At 44.1% G+C, this 22,286-nt stretch overlaps 1 protein-coding gene across 2 annotated transcripts; it reads right to left on the bottom strand.

Annotated features, from left to right (window-relative positions):
• Window positions 1–1,911: 1,911 nt before the first annotated feature.
• On the bottom strand, window positions 1,912–20,440 carry MAB21L3 (mab-21 like 3). 2 transcript variants are annotated; one of them, XM_054219960.1, is made up of 7 exons: window positions 20,368–20,440; window positions 19,179–19,362; window positions 14,639–14,779; window positions 9,752–10,043; window positions 6,767–6,948; window positions 5,779–5,973; window positions 1,912–3,020 (listed from the first exon to the last, which is right to left on the bottom strand). In XM_054219960.1, exons 2-7 carry the CDS (start codon window positions 19,224–19,226, stop codon window positions 2,787–2,789), a joined length of 1,092 nt encoding a protein of 363 aa, XP_054075935.1. In that variant the 5' UTR covers window positions 19,227–19,362; window positions 20,368–20,440; the 3' UTR covers window positions 1,912–2,786. The 2 variants fall into 2 exon arrangements, with proteins under 2 accessions (XP_054075935.1, XP_054075944.1); XM_054219969.1 differs by lacking the exons at window positions 14,639–14,779; window positions 19,179–19,362; window positions 20,368–20,440 and adding an exon at window positions 12,193–12,752.
• Window positions 20,441–22,286: the final 1,846 nt, after the last annotated feature.

Raw genomic sequence — 22,286 nt, 5'->3', positions numbered from 1 at the left:
ATTCTACAAACTTCTCCCCTACACCATGTCCCTTAACACCACATCTAAACGAGTCTTAAATACATTCAGAGATGGTGACTCCACCACCGCCCTGGGCAGCCTATTCCAGCATCTGACCACTCTTTCTGTGAAGAATTTTTTTTCATCTTCCAACTGCCCAACCTCTTCAAGGCTGACCAAAAGTTAAAGCATGTTATTAATGCCTCTTAAACACTGTCAGGCTTGGGGTATCGACCACCATTTAGGAAGCCTCTTCCAGTGTTTGACCACCCTTTTGGTAAAGAAATGCTTCCAAATGTCCAGTCTAAATCTCCCCTGGTGCAGATTTGTACCATTGCCACACGTCCTATCACTGGATCCCAGGCAGAAGAGACCAGCGCCTCCCTTTCCACTCCCTCGCCTCAGGAAGCTGCAGACAGCAATGAGGTTGCCCCTCAGGCACCTTTTCTCCAAACTAGACAAGCCCAAAGGCATTAGCCATTCCTCACAGGACATTCCTTCCAGCCCTTTCGTCAGCTTTGTTGCCCTCTTCTGGAAGCATTCACGGACCTTCACACCCTTCTTAAACTGTGGGGCCCAGACCTGCACACAGCACTCCAGGTGAGGCCGCAGCAATGCTGAACACAGTGGGACAATCACCTCTTTTGACCGGCTGGTGATGCTGTGTTTGCTGCACCCCAGGATGCGGGTTGCCCTCTTGGCTGCCAGGGCACACTGCTGGCTCTTGTTGAGCCTGCTGCCCCCCAGCACCCCCAGATCCCTGTCTGCAGGGCTGCTCTACAGCCCTCCTCTCCTAGTTTCTACTTATGCCTGGCATTACTTCATCCTGGGTGCAGAATCTGGCAATTGGACTTGTTAAATTTCATCCCATTAATCATTACCCCAATGCTGCAATCTACAGCACCTCCCAGTTTGGTATCATCAGCAAACTTGCTAATGGTGCATTCAACTCCTGCATCCAGATCATTGACAAATATATTGAACAGGACTGGCCCTAGAATTGAGCCCTGAGGAGCACTACTGTAGCCCCATTCACTACGACCCTTTGAGCCCTGCCCTTCAGCCAATTCTTCACCCAGCACACCATGAACCCAGAACGATGCTGTGAGGGACAATATCAAAAGCCTTACTAAAATCCAGAAAAACTACATCCACCACCTTCCCTTCACCCACTAGGCAGGTGACCTTATCGCAGAAGGAAATCAAATTAGTTAAACAGGACTTTCCCTTTGTGAACCCATGTTGACTGTGCCTGATAACTGCATTGTTCTTTAAATGCCTTCCAATAGTACCCAGTAAAATCTTCTCCATAATCTTTCCAGGTACCGAGGTTAGATTAACAGGTCTGTAGTTCCCTGGGTCTTCCCTCATGCCCTTTTTGTAGATTGGAATAAAGTTAGCTAGCTTCCAGTCAGCAGGGACCTCCCCAGACTCCCAAGACCCTTGGTAGACGATCAAGAGGGGTCCTGCCAAAACGTCCGCTACCTCCTTTAGTACTCTGGGGTGAATGCCATCAGGCCCCACGGACTTGTGGACATACTCCTGCATACATAATCAAGCCAGAAAGCAGAGGCTGCGCTAAAGATGCGTGGTTAGACCACAGTTTGACACAAGGGGGAGATGCTCTGCCACGGATGGTCATCATGCAGGCCATCCACTGCAGCAGCTCCCTGGAGTATGGGTTGCAAATCCTATCTCTGCCACCTCCCTTGGCAAAGGTGATACTTATTTACTTTCCTGCGCAGGCATAAGAAAGAAAAAAAAAAAAAGCAAGCCCACATTGGTTTCGTTTCAGTGATTTAATAACATTAAAGCCACCATTCTTTATACTCATTCTAGAACTCTCTTCTTTTGAAACACTAAAACTGATTTTCTTTTTAAACATCCATAATATTAAAAGCACTGGGGGTTTTGGAGCTAACAACCTTTGAAAAATATTCTCCTTCTGTACACCACCTAAAAATATGTGGCTGCAAACAACTAGGGAAAGACCTGCTCCTCCTCCAGCCTGCTGGATGGAGCCAGGGGTGGGAGTGAAATCTGCTCTGGCAAAGCCCCCTGGTTGTATGGCACTAACACAACTGGCAAAGGCAAACACGAGGAAAACATATTTGAAGCAACTGGAAGAAAAATGGAAGAGGAGAGAAAAACGAGGAGGCGGCAAAAAACATCATTCCTCCTCTTGCTTCCCTTGAGCTATTTAACACTAGCTGCATGGCTATCTTCATACGGGAGCAGGATCCCATTTAATTGGAGATGGAGGCACCCAAGTGCCTCTGAGAAAGCTTCCAGCTTCAGTACATTTCAGAAATGTTCTTCTGCTCTTCTGCAGAGCTGGCCTGTGAGGCAAGCAGGGAATTAAACCCACTGTCCTTATGAGAAAGGGGGTGGCAGCAACAATATAGGTGCTAGGTTACACAGCAGGTAGGCAGCAGAGCGAGACTTCCCTGCACCATCGTTCTGCTTGGGTGCCACAAGACTAGAGATGGAGAACAAGGCAGTTGCCTGCTCTGACTGACACAGAAAGTTGGGTTTCACTGGCTGTAGCTTCCAGGCAGGCTGTCACTGTTGAAAGCAAATTAGATCAGCTGGGCATCAAGCGATACCTCCCATCAGTTTTCACCACCCACTGCTGCCAGCTTGACACTTCTCTTTCACGCTGCATGTGCCAACTGTTTTACAAAGCCAGCTGCAACATGTACTGGAAGGACACGAAGAACAACCGCAGGTGGGGAGAGGAGGCAAGGGATCTGCTCAGCCTTGGGGTGAGGAGGCCTTTTCCTGCCTTAGTCTAGGCAGAAGACAGGGTTCTCCAAGAAGACAGCGAGCTTGCTGGCCACCAAGTCCAGGTCACTGGTGTTGGCATATTTGAGCAGATTGGTGTTCTTAACAAAGTAATGCTTGAGGAAGTGCTGGCTTACACACTTGTGCAGCTTCTGCACCAGCCTCAGGAAGGCTTCGGGGAAGCAGCGCCAATCCTTGGTGCGTGGGTATTTTTCACACGTCCAGAATAGCACTGTCTGCAAGAAGCAGATGGGAGAGAAGAGGTGTTAGAGGTTCTGTCGAGGGCTCACACAGCTTACTAAAACACGCAGTTTTAATGCTGGGAAATGGCTGACAGCCTTGGAAATCAGAGAGGCATGCACTGCTCTCTCCCCACATTAAAATTTCTGCAACGGAGGGATCACAGCTAAAGCCTCCTCTGAGGATCAGGCAGAGCAACTCTGATGTGCCTGGTTAGGATCTCTCCCCAGAGGAGCCACTCTCCATTGACTGGGCCAGGAGCCCAAGGAAAATGGTCTCGCTAAAATAATCTTAGCCTGTTTGCCATCCTCCAGCAGGAGCCTCTGTAGAAATGCCAGGCATTTTAGGCTGCAGCAAACGGCCTATTATACAAGTGTAGATTACAGATTAACGTAATTATTTGTTAGCTTCAGCTGTATTTGTACTGAAGATGCACAAAGATCTGCATCCCAAACAAATTTTCCAAGCAACTATTGCAGGTGCAGGGCATGCTTTCTGGTCAAGTGCAGCCTGTGTTTTTCTGACACAGGCTACTAACAGCATGTGCTATGTTCTATTCCCACAAGTTTATTTTATGTGATTTTACATTCGAGAAATCCATAATTATAATAACAAAATGCTCACGATTATTATCTTACAGTATTACTTCTATGCTGCCCATGTTGCATTTTTACAGACTTCCCTATGAGCGAGAAGAATTTTCTGGATGTACCTACATTTACTGTACCAAAAAAGCCATACTGATTGCCTTGGTCAACCCGAAATCAGTTTTAAAAGTACAAAGTCACCCATCCTGGGTTAAATAATTCTGCTAATTTTCTCATTGCCCTCTGAATCCCAATTTTATTTTTCAGATTCAGCAACCTGAAAAGGGAGCCACAGATGATGTGAGATGTGGCTGAACTACAGCCTTCAACTCCTCTGTTTCTTCAGAGGTAGAATTTCATCAAAATAAGCCACACTATTCTGGATTGCCTGATTTGTTTTTTTTTCCTCCAGTAGGCATTGCAATATTTGTAGTGCTGAGGAGTTTCTTCTCAGACAGCTTTTCAAATGTGAACGATTTTTTGTTCACAGCTACAATAACCACAAAGAATTTTTTTTAATGTTGCCAGTGAAAAAACAGCATAGTGAGGAGTTCAAGTGGTAACTCTGCAAGAGCTACTCCTTGGAGACTTGCACAGCAGTTATCTTTCATCACACTAAAACTACTTCAGCAAGATCCATGGGCAGCAGTTGCAATTAAGTTTCTGGAGGCAAGGAAAATAGCGCTGCTCTTCCAGTCAGTTGCCACACTTTCTGATCTTGAACTTCATTCCTATGGAGGTGAGCATAATGAGTACATTTACTCAGTCCTCCGAGGCTTTCACAACTTCTGGGGGGAGGATTTCCTCTGTCATGGAGGGGCCTTTTTTTGTGTGGAGTCTTGTTTAATGATAATTGTTGGATACCTCAGACAGCGGAAACCTAATAATGTGAAGAAACCTAACACCAAGCCTCTGCTCAGCAGCTGGTTTCTCCACTGACTGTTTCTTTCTCTTTTTTTCCTTTTTTTCTTTTTTTCTTCTTTTTTTTTTTTAATGTAAGTGATGTTGAAGCATTCCTTCTATCTGGTAAACCAACCCTCTCTTGCAGTAAAAGCCTGAAGTACAGTTATAGTAAAGAACTGAAGAGCTTCTAAAGAGCTTTTTATTTTGATCAAGAGTCCATGCAACAGCACTTCCTGCACCTCTTCTTCTTAAGCCGTAGAAAGAGATCATTACTAATGGTTAAATGGTTTTCCACTTTCTCCTATCTCTACCAGGTTGTTCTCAGAGGCACTGAGAAGTTTTGCATTCTGCTAAGCTATAACCAGCCTAGTCAATTCTTTTTTACTCCATCTTGACTCAGATTAGTCCCATGAATATAACAGCATTTGATGGTCACAACCTTTTCTTTAGGAGAAATCTTAGCATCACATCTGGTTTTGGACGCCAAAAGATCAGTAACTACTGCAGAAGCCTGGCGGCTTGAGGTTTCAAGGCAGCCTTTCCCTGGCAGCTCCAGGAGGATAGAGACCCAGAAAAGAGGATTGCTCTACTGTCTGACAAATGGTTCTGCCTGTGGCCCATCAATGTCTCAGGTGTGGGGACACAGTCATAGGACAACTGTGGACATAGGACAAACCTTCTGTCTCTTCTTCACAAATCTTGTTGGTAAAGTGAAGCCATCTTGAACCCTGAAGTACATGCAAGGAGGATGCTGCCACCCCTTTACCTCTTTCTTCCCTTCCCACCCCAGGTCAAAAAGCACCAGAACAGTCAAGTTTGCACGTCATCTGTGAAATAACGCTCACCTAAGAGAATTTTGTTTGCTGCACATCCAGAAAGACAAATGCACAAGTTTCCATCAGACAGACAGATGGATATGGATGATTGGGATAGTCAAGAAGCAGGAAGTAGCTGTGCAACTAAAGACAGTATTACAATGCCTATGTGAAGTCACAACAGAGCAGGGGCCTCGACTCTAACATTATTTATGTTGCTGCAAGCATAATGTTCCTACAGACTTTTGCTCTTGTTGAAGTTTAGAACATATATTTACTGAACTTCTTGCCACTGTAAAGCAATGAAATGATACTGCAATTTTGACAGTTCCCTTAGAAGTTACATAGGAGATGCTACAGTGATTTATGCCATGATAGTTTGACATTACTGGATGTTAGCCCCTGCAGCAGATATTGAGACTGTGTCTTGGTATCATGGTGATGCCTACCTGAAGGTGATAAGCTGTGATGACAGGCTTATTTCCAGCACACCAGACGTCTTCCTTCATCTGCCTCATGACCCTGAAGCACTTCATGCGACAACCACCGTCTTCATCGAGGCCTTCCATGAGTATATGCTCAGCACGGGAGAAGCACAGCTGCCAGTGATAATTGGAGCGGGCCAAAAGGTCGAAACCAAGTGACTGTGGTCAAAAAGGGAAGTGTGACACTAGATCAGAGGCAAACTTCTATGAGCAATGCAGAGGAATGTTACAAAAAGGATGTCTGACATCTCTCAAAATGGGGCACTGTATTCTAAACAGGGTTAGCCAAGGCAGCAAACGTGGGTCATGCTCCCATCCTAATTCCTAGTCAAATGACTGTGCAATTTGACTTATTTCCTCATGAGCTGACATCAGTTACTTCTGGCAGATCCAGCTCTAGATCCACCAGGTGCAGTACCAGCAGTGCTAAGGCAGAGGCACAACTCTGCAGGCTCTTTGCCGTGGAGCAGCAGGTTGTGCATGAGAGGGGAGCAGGACTGGAAGGCATAACTGGACCTGCAGGAACATGGCAGCTGGGACTGAGCTGGAGTGCCAGGCCAGCCATGAGCTTTATAGGGAAAGATGGGGTTAGGCTGGAGGGAAAACTGCAAGATAGTGACCCACGTGCAGAAGGCTTACATGAGGCAGAGCAGAACAGCAAGAATGATGTGTGTCAGGACTGAGCTACACAGGCAGAGCTGTGTGCAAGAGACTTGTGCAATAAACAGTTAACTCAGTTTTTCTTCCATAGAATTCATCACCATAAGAGGGGAAAAAAATCCCAGTAAAATCTGACGGAACGCTTTGAAATATTGCTTCTCTAGAGAATACACCCTTCCAACCATGCTGTTGGCCTGCCATCACCATGCAGTCCTTCAACTGGGAAACCACTGTCAGACACCTGCAAAGTAAATTCCAGCACAGAGTTAGTAGTGCTTTTTATACTGTTCACCTTGATGCATTGCACTTTTTCCTGGGAAGGCCAACGCTTAAGGCAACGAGGCCATCGGGCTTTCTCGGGCCAGCAAGTTGGAATCTCCACTGCAGGGACCAGCTCCACCTCGACCTGGGATTCTGATGTCTCCACAGCCACCCGGACCACTGAGCTGAAGCTCTCCAGCACCGTCACTTTACCTGTGAAGGAACAGCAAGAGAAAATAATAAAGAGGAAAAGGCCCTTTTCCACAAGCCAAGCAAAAGGCTGCCTAGGGCCTTGCAGTTCTATTGTTCCATCTTAACACTTTCTCTTCAGTGCCATAAGCAGAATACAAGAAAAAACTTATCATCTTAATCTAACTGGGGAAACAAGGATAGGAAGAAGATGAAGTTCTCAATTTTACACTCAGTTACCATGCTTTTGTTTTCCTCTGTGGGTCTTCTAAAATCCTATGACCAGCTTCTTAAAAATACAGACAGACAACTGGTGTAACCTAACATTTCTAATGGTACAGTACAAGGACATCACTGCAGATTAGAGGGGACTATTTCATATCTAAAGATCTCCTTGTTCCTTCACAGAACCTGTGATCAGACCAAAAAGCTTACCCTTGCTGGTCATTCAGAATGTTTTGTGGGGTATCCATAAGTTTTGTTCCTGAAGATGCACTTGCACAGGAGACAATGCCAGAATTTACAGCCTGTTGTGCAGAGCAGTCATACAAAAAGGGCTAACTGCTTGCCTCACCGGGGCTGCTGAGTGTCAAAAAGAGTTAATTCTGTTGGGATTTGGAGGAAAGAAGTCTCCTTGGTGAAAGAAGAGTGGCTTATCTCCCGGAACAATATGCTCTAAGAGAGCAGAAAGGAATGAAAGCTGCAACTAGTGGACTTAGTGAGATGTTTCCTATTGGTCCAGCTGTGTTCATGGAAGAAGTTTCTGTCCCCAGCTTTCCGTCACTTTGGCAGGATCACTGTCCCTTCAACTTTGCCACCTGAACCGATTGCGTGATTATGCTCTAACCCACTGAAGTAAAAGACAGAGCAGATTAACATAAACAGGTTAAATAGTAGTGTGTTATCCCACCTCATTTTGACTGGCATGGGCTAAGGAGCAATTCCACAAGGAGCCCGCTCAATAGACTTGAAGGGACAGTGATGAACATCTAACCTCAGAGAAGAAATATCTTCCTTCTCCCAACGGTAATTTAGCATCTCCTCCAGGAAGTGCAGGGGTGAATTACCTTCCAAATAGTGGAGTCCATCCCAACCAGAACTTCCCAACTCTCAGTAAAATCTGCCATGTTATTTCCCTGCTGAGCCAAGGAACTGTACTGCTCCCAAGTGGTCAGCAGGGATCTCTAGCAGCTGAAAAGCATTAAAGCAACTGCTGTGTCAGCATGTAAATACATTCACATCATTTCCAAAAGCACCACAATTGCACTACCGATTTTTCCACCAATGAAAAGTGAGACACCTCAAAAACTCTGGGTTTGCTGGTGCTCAAAGAATTAAAAAATAGGGAAGCAATGAAATCAGGGAAATTTTTCTGTAACTTTAGTTGTACTGTGGGATGAAGGAAGTTCATTCTTCACAGAAATGTACAAGAAGGGTAATTACTTCTCCTGACTTCATCTTATCTCCTGTGTGTCAATCTTCTCCCAGCTGGCCTTACAAAAAAGGCATCAGAATCATCAGCCCAAACATCACTCCCCAGGTCCCTTGGAAGTACCTCTCCTGGCTCAACAACTTGATGTGCTGCTGCTAGACAGACACCATGGCAGGTTTTCACTTCAACGCAATGACTTTCACATAAGTAAACCCTCAGATGCAGGCCCATTCCATCTGGTCTTTCAATGGTGAAATCTCATTCCCATCAACCTTTCCATTTCTATGATAACAAATATTTCCTGGAAGAATGCAATGATCTGGCTGAGCTTGATTTTAACATATTTTCTCCTGTGACTAAAATTCAGAGTGCAATCAGATGAGTGGAAATGGCTCCTATTTCTCTGGAATACAGAAGACCCATATCAGGCTGCTGAGTAAAGTCATCCTGGAAACATGCTATGAGAAGAGGCACCACAGTCTGGATTTGATCATATCACAGTATCTTAATGTGAAAAGATGGACATAGACGGTTTAGCTTGGACCGAGCCAAGTGTTCGTTACCTGAAGCCTACAACACGCCTCTAGGATGCTAAGAATTAAGCCGGAGGATCACTGTTCAGGCAGCATCTGGCTACAGATGTTGCAGCTATGAAGGCATGTTGCATGCACCACTGATTGCCTTATGTCAGCGATCAGCACTTCCAGTATATATAGCCACAGGAAATAAACAGGCACTTTGGATTGCTCACAGAGGGATCAGCACGACTGAAAGCAAACTTACTGCATCTAGTTTTGCTGAACAGGACTGGAGTAGGCTGGACACTGGGAAAAAGAGCACTTGGCCAACACACTTTGCTTAAGTAGAAATCCTTCTACTTAGTTCCCACCACCCCATGCTGGAACGGGCATGGACAGCTAAAGTTTCCTCAGAGCATTATCTGCCCTATACACATCTTCGAGCACTTTCTCCTCCCACTTATGCACCCTTCCCTGTATCCAATTTTTCTATACTATCTTCTTCGATAGTCTAGGTACATTGCAGGAGCTGTAGTAGAAAAAGATTTTTCCCAAACAAATTTCCTAAATGTTCTGAAAATCTGCGTTGCATCTTGGTTGAACTGTGAGGGGGATGTTGCTGGAGACCCTACCCAAATTCCTAAGAAAGGAGGAACATTCTGGGTATGAAAAGCCCATGAGCAACTTAATTATATCTTCAGTGCAGGTCTACATGCATGACTGCAATGGACTAACAGCTCCCTGCTTTTGGAGGGGTTTGGTTTTTTTAAACTTCTGATCACATGAGCCAAACAAACACTTTGTGTGTGTGATGGTTTCCCTCTATCAGCTGCAGAAGACAGCCAGTTCCCCTTATACCTGTCCCCACTAAACTCACTGGAGAGGTTACAGGAGATAATCGACTTCTCCACCAGCTCCCGGAAGACGATAAGGACTTTGGCTGGAACCAGATCACCTTCGATGTTCACATCTGTTTCATGCCACTGCTGAAGGCTTTTTGAGAACTGCTCCACCTCTAGCCATTGATGCAGTTCCTCAGGGTCCCGCACGGAGGAGAGGAGCTTGGCTCCATGCACGGTGTAATAACGCCAGTGCCGTACCTGGCATTCCCTGTACCCGGTCAGGCCACGCAGAGGGACTGTGATGAGGAATTGGCTGGGCGCTAAGACCTAGGAGAGTGCAGAGAGATTGAGAGAGGAGACAAGGGCAGATCCATGAGCCTGGAGTAAGGAAAAGAGGGTTAAGGAAGTAATAGGTAAAATTGTGGGCTTCAAAGAGAAGGAAAAGCCATGGGATGACGGGAGCAATTGAATACAGCCAGGACCTGTTCCATGCCTGTCTGAGGCTTACTCTGGAGGTACACAGACTAAGAAGAAATTGTCTTAGGAGTCTGATGTGACATCCATGGCCCATAGAAGACAAGAGCACACTGACTGATTTGCCACCACACCTGCCATGGTTTCCACCGTTCTTTTTATTTCTAGTCTGTAATTGCATGAGATGTAATAACTAGCAGCTTCCAAGGAGCAGGAAAATATCAGAAAGCATGCTTTGAGATCCAGCAAAGAGAAACAAAATAGTGTAAGTTAGAGTTGTTACTAGAGAAAAGCCTAGAGTTCAACAGTAGTAATAACTATGGCAAAAAGTGTACTTTTCCGATCTCTTTCAAAGTTCACTACAGACATTCGTAAAATAAGGCTATGTGCCATTTATATTACAAGTGTTTCACTCTGCGTGACTGCCCTTTATGAGACAGCGACATGAGGCAAGTGACATGCCTGAGCCTACACAGGCAGTGGCCCTCTCAGAAATAAACCCAGGTCTTGGCCAGCTGTGCTGTATGAACCTGCATCTCCTGCTCAGTGGAAGCCAGAAACAGCATAAGGATGGAAAGAGTAACCGATGGACAACAAACCCTCAAATAAGCTTGTTTGCAAGCCAATTATTTGGCCTCACTTTGTGAATGGTCATTTTCCAATAAAACCAGTGCTGAATCAGTATTTGCAAAGACTGAATAAGGTGACACAAATACCACGAAACCTCATACTGGCCCAGGGCGTAGCCAGACATCTCTTCAAACACTAGTTTGGAAGCATTTGGCAATCATGGCTCCAGAGAGGGTGTTTGACTCAGAAGTTTTTCAACTTTACTTGCTACCGAGCCTAACTTGCACTGGCATTAATAAGGCGAAGCTGGTGCACGAGCAAGATGTGAAGTGACGGCTGCTGCTGGAAGGTGGATACACCCGAGGTGAATGAAACATGCTTGTCACTCTCCTGTAATAACCAAAAACATTCTGGTAGCCTTCCTGGTAGCTCAGCTGATTTAAAATATTACTGCGGAGGTGCCAGGGCCCTGAGGGCACTAACAGGCTTTAATGGGACTTCTATCCACACCTTCTGCCCATGGACCTGGCATCACATTTAGTGTTGGTCTCAACTGTGTGACAGCTATGCCTGCGCCTGGCCGTAGACCTTGTTGTCCTACCTGCAGACTGCCTTCCCAGCCTGACCTCAGGCCTACCTGGCCTACTATGGACTTGTCTGACAATCTACAGACTGCATCTGACCCTGGTTACCATTGCTGGGCCTGATCTTGACCTGACTCCAAAGGAGCACTCCTGGCTTGACCTCAGACCTGCCTTGGCAGCACAGATTTGCCTGATGATCCAGACTCTCGTCTGATCCCAGCTGCCCTCTCTAGGTCTGCCTTGCTTGGGTACACAGGGCACGTGCTGCCATGTTGTCATGTTCACCTCCTGGCTCCCTCTCCCACAGGGAGCAGCCGGTCTTCTCTGCTCCCTGGCAGGAGATTTGAAATACAGAAGGTGGCCAGCAAGAAGCACAGAAATGGCCCTTCTTTTGTCAAATATAAACCTCCTAAAGGCAGGAGGATACTGAAAGGATGACATTGCAGACCAAGCTGACATGCACAGCTCAGGTTTGCTGGGGCCGAGAAACCCTGTGAGCAGCTCAGGAACGAAGTGCTGGGCTCCATAAGGAATAATACAATGGCTGTCATACAGTTACTGCTCGTCTCACTGCCTCAGCCACGTTTGCAGTTACACAACCTTTCCTTCCCATACCAAGACGCTGACTTGTACGCACTGGCACCCAACAGATTTTAAAGGGAAGAGCTGCAGGTGTTTACACGAGTGCCTTCAAATACCATTCCCAAGGCTCTTCCACCTCGGGCGTACCAGGAAACACCAGAATCGCAAGCCTGGAGATGGCTCTGTAAAGCTGGGCAGCTGGTGTCCTCTGCATAAACAATTCCCAGTCCCACGCCTACGCTCTGTCACACCATGGTTTTACGCACCGTATGCAGACCACAGGCCCCAGCAAGTCCCAGGCTATTGATCAAGAGCCTCAAATTCCAGGATGTGTAACTTATGGCCAATTCTGCTATATTAAATGTAGCCTCATTCTTGTGATCCTGGCCAGGACATCCCAGGGAGGCAGAAGCTTTGAGCATATTTACGCATTGAGTAAAAAAGCAAGTCTCTTGCAGAGAGGATGAAATAGTTGAGGGAGGATCGGTTAGGTGGATGAAGTTGTCTGGAGAAGAGGGTGGGCGAGGAGGAAGCAGGCACACGGACCGGCAGGCACCAGGTGGTAGGAAGACTTTGTACCTGGATAGATGGGTGGAACGGGCGCTTCCCGCGAAGCATAGCTGACCACTTGGCCAGTAAAGCTGGCTGATCCTGAGAGAAGCAGAAAGGAAAACAAGAAGTACCCAGAACAGAGAGAAAGCATGTGCCAGGTCATTAATTCACAGAGCAAAGCTGCAAGCTTCTTTCAAGCCTATTTCTTAAAGGAAAATCCCTCCCTTGGCGCATGAATACAGAGTTAAACACTTGGTGATGCCGTTGGGCAGTGCTGTACTAGCAATTACTCTGGATGTTACCCTGATCATTACACCTTACTGAAGCCTCCAGAGCCTTTGCATCAGCCCTGCACAGCGGACAGCTGCAAAAATGCTGGGCCACAACTAAACCAGACATTTAAAAGTTTTAAAAATAAAATGTTCCAGTTTGGTCCATATGAATTTTATTTCAAGTTTTTTATTAAAGATTTTGACTTTTTGTCCCCGCCGTTACAGAAAAATATTGAATATCTAAAGACTTCTATATTCCCCACTCATCCCGGTGTATTTAGAAGGAGGCTCGTAGCTTCTCAACAAATCTAGACCCCTCACAATGTTAAATGAGACGCTGAAAGTTCTGAAAAGTTCCCGCAAATTTAACTGACAGGAAAAAAGATGTTGCAAAATTAAACACAGGATAGTAAATACATTTTCCCTTTGACACAAGTCTCCTCTATGTTGATTTATGTTGGCAGTGATTTTAAAGATTCTATTTTTTGGAAGCTGAACAGCCCAAGCCAAAAAAAATTTCTTATTAACCCATTCTTTGCTGCCCCATACCTACAGGACAGTTACCCAGGCCCTCTTAGAGTGACTATCACAGATTTATAGCACTGGGTTAAGTATGAATAATAAATCTGCTACTTTTTAAGAAAATAAATTTTGGGGATTCCTTTTAAGCAGAGGTTGTTCAGATCAGCCTACCATAATACCAAATTATTCTTCCGAATAGATTGCCTTGGTTTTGTTCTGTTTTGTTCCGCAGAGCAGCAGTTTTGCCCCAGCACCGATCTTGTCAGACTTCATTAGCCACACATGTTTGTTCCAGCATGAGAGGTGGATGGCAGACTATGGCACTAAGGAACACGTGGACCAGGATGTGGCACTGTTTTACGTCACTGTGGTCATTCCTACTGCCAAGGCCACGCGCCCTGGGATACGCGAAACTCCAGAAAAGATAAATCTGAATGTTTGTCCCCAGAGCCTTTCAGACTGGATGATTATATTCTGCTTCCACCTCCATACCCTTCCAGCAGCTTGAGACACACAGAGACTAAACAGCTGCAAAAGTTGCCTCATGCTTTTACACATTTGCTGTGTTTTGATCCGTAACTGGCTGCATTTTAGTATAAGGGTTGACATAGCTAGAGTACGTAAACTAGTTCAGATGAAAAAGACAATTTTCATCTGAAGTTGCCATTGCTATGATTGTTTTTTATATCCTTACACTAGTTATTCTTGTGTTAAGTAGTCACAGGAAATAACTGGTTTTTTCTCCTGTCACAGCTGGAACAGGACATTAGTATTTTGGTATTTGATGGTCTAAAATGGGGAAACATTTAACGTCTCCCACTAATAAGCATATTTCTTCCCAGTAAAAAAGAAGTTCCAATCCATGACCAAGAAAAGACATATTTTTCTGAAGGAGCTTTCTAATGTTCATAGCGGAATAAGGGTTTTTTATTTTTTAAAATTTTTTTGGTGAGTTGACAGGTTTTCCACCTGTGAAAAAATATGAGTCATAGCTCATGAAGGCATGAGCATCTTTTTCTTCTTCTGTTACTGCTGTACAAATTTTTCTTTCTGTCTCCTAAAGAGCTTTGACTTCTGCTTGCAGATTGACAGCTCTGGCAATAGACACTCTTTGTAAAAGCAGCAGTTGTAAAAACAGGCTCTGCCTGATTTACCCGCCCTCTCCGATGCTCTTCTAGTTGTAAGATGTCCATGAGTGAGTCTCTATGACCCAGTCAGTCACCAGAACTTCCACAGTGAAGCGTCAATACATTGCCTGTGGTGTTTTGGGTGAGGAACCTGTCCATACAAACACTCACACAATGGAGAAATAATTTACTGATTGCCTACAAGCTGCCAGAGAGTATATCAGAGCTATTTTTCATACCTTAATATTCTCATTGTGAATGCCAGAGTTGGAGATAGCCTGGAATCGTGTGGCCTTATAGCTGATTTCTGTGGTCAGTTGCTGGATGATTTTCTGCACCTCCTCCACTGCTTTGGAAACCAGATAATGTCGCCGTTCCACCTGTCAGTTCCAAGAAAGACACTTCATTTTACAGGTAACTGCAGTCATTGTCTCCAGTGGGAAACAGAGAACCAGCTTAAAGCATCCTGAAACATTTGTGCCTGTGCTGTGCTGGGAATAAACCTTATCATTCCCTGTGGGATACAACCAACTTACCATGAGACAGAGCTGGTAAACACCGAAGGGCCAATACTCAAGACTGCTGAGCATTAATTGGTATTTCCATGCCAGTGCCATTGGATGGAAGGGAAATAGTTCATTACGGGGACAAATTTGCTATCAATTGGCTACAGTCTCATTCTTTATCCATTTGATGCAAAATACCCAGTTATTCCCCTGCATCTACTAGCCATTCTCAGAGCCAGGATATTTTTCATTCCAAGAGTTGACAAGACTTCAAGAATTACAGATATTCTGTGCATTAGTCAGGTTGCAGGTGCATGTGGCAGTATTTAGATGCCTGCATTATACGTTGAAAGTACCCAGACTGCCTTCATATCTGAAGTGCAGATGAGAGTCTGCTCCTAGATAGTGAGAAAGTATCTTTTCAAAGCTGGTTCCACCGGGGACTAGGTGTTTGTGTGACTTGATGGACAGTTCTTCAATTCAAGCAATAGTAGCATAATTATTTATTGAAAATTATTTCAATGGAAGCTCTAAATATTGGAAGGACTGAGGTGAAGGATGGGCAACTCAGAAAAATAAAAGATGAATCTGAATCCTCACATATGACTAAAAATGAATGGAGGATAAGGGGATGGTCAAAATCCAAACAAGGAGATTCAACAGGAGGAACATGAAGGAACCATGTTAGTAAAGGACGTTTAAATATTTCCCAAAGATCCTTACACATTTACCAAAGTGAGAAGGAGATTCAGCTATTGTTAATGAAGTTAATGAACATATTCCTTATTACTTATTCATCCAGAATTACCTATGCAGAGTGAGATATGAAGACTGTTTACTGTCCTTTTTTGCATCCTAATGCTTTATCTCATTTGGTTGCAATTTTTGCTTTAATTTTTTCTTGACTTTTTTTTCCCTCACGATATTCTACTAAATCTCATTGTTTGCAGGCAATAAAAAAATTCAGAAACAGATGGGAGGTTTGAAAGACCTAGACCAGAAAAAGAAAACCCACCTGAAGCCAGAACTAAAACCCCAGTTGGGCTATTTGCGGGTATGAAACAAGAGTGTTATATCATTAACAGCTTGGCTGAAGTGAATAATCAAGCATAATTGCCACAGTCAAACATAATTGCTACAGTCTTTTGTTATTATCAAATAACAAAGCAAAAGGAAACAAAGGCATAAGGAAGGCATGTTACAACTGGTTGCCCAGACAAGCTGAGGATACCCCATCCCTGGAAGTGTTCAAAGTCAGGTTGGACAGGGCTTTGAGCAGCCTGATCTAAGGAAAGATGTGACTGCCCACAGGAGGGAGGGCTGGACTAGGTGATCTTTAAAGGTCCCTTCCAAACAAACCCATTCTGTGATTCTGTACTACAGCTCCTGTGTCCTGTTTGGTTAGCATCTTCTTCAGCATCTAAGCAACACTCTTATCCGTTTTAGGAAATACCACTGACAAGCACTTAATTAAAGGTCCATTTGGCCACCTTTATGTCAAATGTTGAACTCTCAGACAAAACACTCAAGTGTGTTGAAAAGTGTCCCCAGGCCCTGGGATGTGACAAATAGATTCACTTCTTCACAACAACAGGACCATATAATGGACTAAAAAGGAATAGTGCTTGCCTAAGATCAATTAACCAATGAATAGCAATTGACTAACATTGAACCTAAAGATGAGCAGAGTTTGAATACCTCCCCCCCAGCCAAAAAAGTTAATGGTATTTTACTAACTCTGTATAGTTTTTGCAAGCGTAAAATACATCAGAGAGCAGTATCATATTCCCCTTCGCTGGGTTCTCATCTACCCTTGACATCGTGATTCTTCATTGTGTTAACAACACATAGTTCTTTATTTTCATATAATACCCTTTAATTTCACTAGTAATTCACCCTCCTCACTCCAATTCATCCTTGTTCCCTGAGACCAGTTTTATCCAGCTTACATGTACCTTTTTAAAAAGAAAATTTATACTGAAAAATTTTACCCCATGTTCATTTTCACCTGCTCATCTCAGCTTTCGTCTGTAGCTATAGCTATTTTCTCTGCAATGTTTTTGCTCATCCAGAAGGACTCCTTAGAGCAGCCCAATAAGCTTGACTTGCTCAACAAAAGACTTCTAATGGTTTCTCCAACAAGCAAATGGTATGAGTGGTAGAGAAAGTCGTCCACCAGTAAGATCTTTTAAACACAAACCCCAGACTTTTTCTGTTGAAAGTATACAATCATTGTGGGTCAGCTCAAACTGAGATCTAAGAGTGCCGCTGTATGCATTACTCATGCTATGTTCTCTCTAAGGGGAACCCGCTAGAAACACTTTCTACCACCTCCAGTATCCTGGGAGAATCCATCCAACCCAGCCTGGCCTCATTTAATTGTGACTTCATCACCTACTGGCAGCAGTCGTCATGAAATCTTTAAGAGAGTATAGACTCTCAAAAAACCTGTTAAGGGAGGTATCACTAAACACCTCTTTCTGCATGTACTCCTCATCACTGCATCAGGGATAAAAAGAAAGGGCATGTGACAGATGGTGTTAAGTGTTGCTAACCACAATTAGCTCCCTAATCATGCTATTGGAAGACATAACCTTCCTTCAAAGGGAAGGCATAAAAATCAGAAGACAGAACACGAGTGAGTGAATGCAGCTTCTGAAGAGCCAAGGCATTTATCTAAGATGTCTTTAGCACCCAGTATGGACATGTTGTGAGAAGAGACAGAAAAACCTCTTTGTTGGACAGCCACTTCTGCCACCTACTGACTTTCCCCTTACCGGGTCTTAACTTTGGAAATCATGCCAAAGCAAATGCACAAAATCAGGACAATCAGGTCAATTAAGGTTTTATTATGGAGGAAGGAAACAGGACTGAGATTTAGTGGGGATTGTTAAGAACATTGGGGTTTGTTCTTATTTACCCAGTCACATCATATGCACTTGAGTTTTTCCTTTGCTGAGTGGCAAAAAGAAATCTTTGGTATCATAGAGATACATTGCACCAAGTGGTTGACCTATTTTCAAAAACAAGCAGCATTTGACAAGCAGAACTGGGGCTGCCTGAAGGTTAGGCAGCCTCACTTGGACAGAAGACTCAGGAGCAGGCAGAAACTAGGAACCCAGCCATGGAAGGCTGCTAGAAAACAGACTTTCAGTAAAACCTAAAATATTGGCAACTATAAGCCTCACTTAACTACTCTGCTTCTGTTCCTTGTACTTATGGCAGTCATATGAGCATCTTCCTGTGCATGGCTTCCCTCTGTTCCCTCCTTTGTAGCTCCGCTTTATCAATCTTCAAAGAAGCGTTCACTATTACAGCTCACTGAACAGATTCTCATGGAATGATTTTCCAGTGCACAACACTGCATGGCTGAAAAAGAAAGTTCTCACAGAAATACACTTACTTGTCACCAAAACACTTCCATAGGGAAAACAAACCTTTCTTACCAGCCCCTTTATGGTAATAGCATATTTCATCCTTTACAGAAAAGAAAGCCTTACAGTTTTCCATTTTGAAATGATTTTTCACTTTAGCGTCTTGCATTTTGTTGGGGAAAGCAGACTGTAAAAAAGGAACTAGCTAAGTACTACTGTGATGAAACATGTTAGCTTTAAAAAATGTTATGGCTCACAGAGTTACTTTTATTAAACAGTATTGTTTAATTGATTATTTTGTTCTGTTTTACTTCATTTCATAATGGGGGAAAAAAAATTGAGTGCTGGAATATCTCATAAAATAGAAATTATGGTTCCAGCCTGCATATGCTAATGAGGTATGTTATTTTAATCACGGTATATAGAGAAGTATCCTTAGCTGAGGTGTCAGACTGATGGGTGAATTCTAACAATATCTGTCTCTCTCTCCAGTTCCTACATGCATCTTTCTTAGAGGCAATCCCTGGTGTGGTTTTGGCCTCGTTTCTGTCAAGCCAAGACCACTGGACAAGGAGAGAGGCAAGGACCTTTCCTTAGATTACATGCTGGCAATTACAGCTAGTCTCACATCTGGAATTCCAGATTGGGAGCTAAAATTCAGGACATCTGAAGAAAATGAGGACAAGCACCTTGAAAAATTAGGCTACCAGCTGAGATTGCTGATAACATTCTGCAACAGAAACCTAGAAACCTCATTAGAAATACAGTTCTCATGAAACTTCACCCAGTCTCATCTCAGAAATGAAGACAGCAGGCAAGCAACTAACTGTCAAGTTTGGCACCCTTCAGAATCAACACCTAGTGTGGGAGACAGAAAATCTGGACAGATAAAGCCTTACCTTGCTCTGGATGTAGATTTCTACATCTTCATCTGTGAATGGTTTCATGGCAAGATGGTCTTCGCTGCTCTCTAAAGTGCAAATTCACTTTTCACTCGTTCACCTGCCTCTGGAAGTAGAGGGACACTCAGACCAAGCTGCTCAGAGCCTTCTTGTCCTGTGAAGCTCAGGTCACCTAATTCCTCTGTGGATGAAGAAGAGGAGAGAGAAGCAAGGAAGTATGCATATTTTTTAATTCTTTTTTCCGGTTTTCCAGTTGCTTCAGAAAACGAGCTCCAATTATTATTTTCTAAGTTCAATCATTATTGTTCATGTTACTACTTTTAAATGGTGGGTCTTGCATGCAGGCAGACACAAAAACATCCCAGCTACTGCTCTGTCTGAGGGCAGACCTGGAAGTGCCTTTCAGATTGCACTGCAGATTCAGTATGCTCGTGCACAGCATTATTATCCTGTGTGCCACAATAACTTCCCTGCTTCGCTAGCCCTTCGCTAAACCATTTGTTAAAGACTCTCAGCTATCCCTTGTTGACTTCAATCCACCCACTTTCCGTCTGAAACTGCATGGGTATTTTTACACTCAGATAATTCATTTGAGTTGCAGTCTGCAGCCTCTGCTCCCCTCTCCTCCCCTCTCCTTATATCTCCTCTCTCTCTCCGTCCGTATTGACAGTAAATATCCTGCAGCCTGTCCCCTCCTGTAGTTTGCTTTGCTTTCTTTACAGTAAACAGACAGAAAGCTGCCTCTTGTTTTCTGCCAGCAGCTCAGCTAACAAGCCCATATGGATAATTCAGAGGGAAAAACAATTGATCAGCCCTCATTGATCCAGTGAGGGTTGGTGGCTTTTAGAAAAAAGGGTACATCAACACATGGAAGGGAGTGACAGAGTACAGAGGTGAGATCCCATGCTGGTAAGCGTCCCTTATTAAGGAAGGCACACTCCACTTTTGAGTGAAATCATGATTTCCCCCTGGGAACTGAACTTTGACATCCCTTGACTGATTTATTAACTCTACAGCAGCTGGCAAAAGGCAGCACTTTGGTAGGTAGCGGGTGCTACCTCAGGGCAGGCACTGTTGTTGCTAGTTACCCTTCATGATGTTCCTTATTAACAGCCAAACGCTAAGCACATTAATGGAGTACCAATACCTGCAGGACGCCTGATTCCCCAGAATCTACAAATCAAACCTTTCTCTGTGCCTCCCAGGCATGACGAGGTGCCTTCGTCTTATTGCTGCGGGACTTGGTGACTCCTTCACAAAGACTTGTAGGCATTTACTTCCCAAACCAGCTTCCATTGGAGTTGGGCACTGAAAAAGATGAGGCCCCGGATTTTTAGGGAAACATACCTCATCCTTGCTCCCTTCAAGATTTACTGTTTGTCTTTCAGTGTATGCGAGCTCTGCTGGGGAAGCCAGAAAAAAGGCAGGATCTGAAAGAAGGTGAGTGGAACAATAGGTTAGAAAGGACTTGGAGGGGCAGGCTGGATGGGATTAAGTTGAAGCAGAGTGTGCAAAGGAGGAGAATGAGCCTTTCAAATGGTCAGATTCCGTTAAAAGTGTGTCCTTGAAACATTAACTCCCTTGTGCCACCTCAGGCAGCTAGCTGTACATACAGAGGACAACATCCTTAACGCTACCATACATTACTTTATTACCCAGAACCTCAGATGTGTATTAGGAAGCAAACGGAGATTAAGGGTCTCACTTTCTTGCACCTATAAGGTATGTATTTTGTTCCTTGAAGGAGAATGTTTGCTAATTGTTGCTTTCTGAGCAGCTTACGCACAGCTAACGCTCCCTGAGCAGGGGAGGCCATGGCCTGCCACGGGAATGTCTTCACAGAGTATCAGCCAGGGCCATGTGTTCCCGTCCAGCTCTCCCAAGTGTCAGCCTGATGGCCGAGCCAGCCATAGACTGAACAGATGAGAAAAGCTCACAACTGCTTCATGGAGATACAAAGCACACCGCTGAAGCCAGGCAAGGACATGAAGACGCAAACACAGAAAAGGCCTCTTCAGTTCTAGTTAGCTCATAATCCATCAGATACCGTGGGTCTGAGCCCTGTAAAGAGCTTTTGAGCTTTGTTAATTAAAAAAATTAAATTCTCCAAGTATACTTGTTTCTAAGGAGATCCCCATCTGCTCTGAGAATGGCTACCTTTCTGACACCTCTCAATCCTTTCTTTTCTCTTCAGGCTTAAGTCCCCATTGGGGTCTGGGCACGTGTCTGAGAGGGAGGCTCACCCTCAGACAGTTCCTGCTGAGGGCACTGCAACATTCATTCCCTCTTTTGTGTCCCGCAGGAAGTTATAACTTACACAGCTAGATGACCACAGACAGTCTCCCATATTCTGTTTGATAAGCACCCATTGATTTATCCAGCTGTTTTCAAGCGTTTTCAAACCACACTTCAATATCTTGGTCTTCTCAAGTCATAGTTCCCTGCCTGCTGGTCTGCCTGAGTTCATCTGAAATGATTCAGCTAGATTAATTCCCCTATTTGTTTTATTTCAGTGCCCACCTCATAGCACCTTGTAATGGAGTTCAGCGTGTGGCTAATTTCCTTTGTACCTGGATCTTCATTTGCTTATTGCTATTCTTATAAGAGGATTTAGGCATTTCCTACTATCTGCAAAAATACCGAATCCATGATACATCATCTTCATTCATGCCTTTCACAATATCTAGAACTGAACACGATTGCAGATCTGGAAAACGCACATAAAAGTATTCTGTGAATATATACCTTGAATGGTATTAGATTGGCTCTTGTATCTTCTGAAGCTGCCAATTACTGATGCTTTCTATGCTTTCCTGGCTTTCCTTTCTTCACTCTTCAGTTTCGTAGATGCGACAAATATATTTCAAACCTACAACTGAAAAATTATCTGAACTGTGAACTGTGCAATAATAAAAAAATCACCAGTATCATGTAGATAACAGCAGTAGTATTAAACTGCATGGGGACGTTCAATATTGTAGCTTTTGCTGTTTGGCAACTATTTAGAAAAACTACTCTTACGGAACAGTAAGCATGTATTAAAAAGCCTCTACTAAATCACACAAATGAGTCAGTCCAATGTACCACTTGTGACTCACAGATGAT

This window comes from Rissa tridactyla, chromosome 1, assembly GCF_028500815.1.
Source record: "Rissa tridactyla isolate bRisTri1 chromosome 1, bRisTri1.patW.cur.20221130, whole genome shotgun sequence".
NCBI lineage: Eukaryota > Metazoa > Chordata > Aves > Charadriiformes > Laridae > Rissa > Rissa tridactyla.
This window is presented reverse-complemented; position numbering and strand designations above follow the sequence as displayed.

Coding starts and splice junctions, on each gene's coding strand:
- MAB21L3 (XM_054219960.1), bottom strand. CDS start 19,226: ATGAAACCATTCACAGATGAAGATGTAGAAATCTACATCCAGAGCAAG. Junction 10,044..14,638: donor TTCACAATGAGAATATTAAG/GTATGAAAAATA, acceptor GCACTCTCCTAG/GTCTTAGCGCCCAGCCAATT. Junction 6,949..9,751: donor TATCTCCTGTAACCTCTCCA/GTGAGTTTAGTG, acceptor GTTCCTTCACAG/GTAAAGTGACGGTGCTGGAG.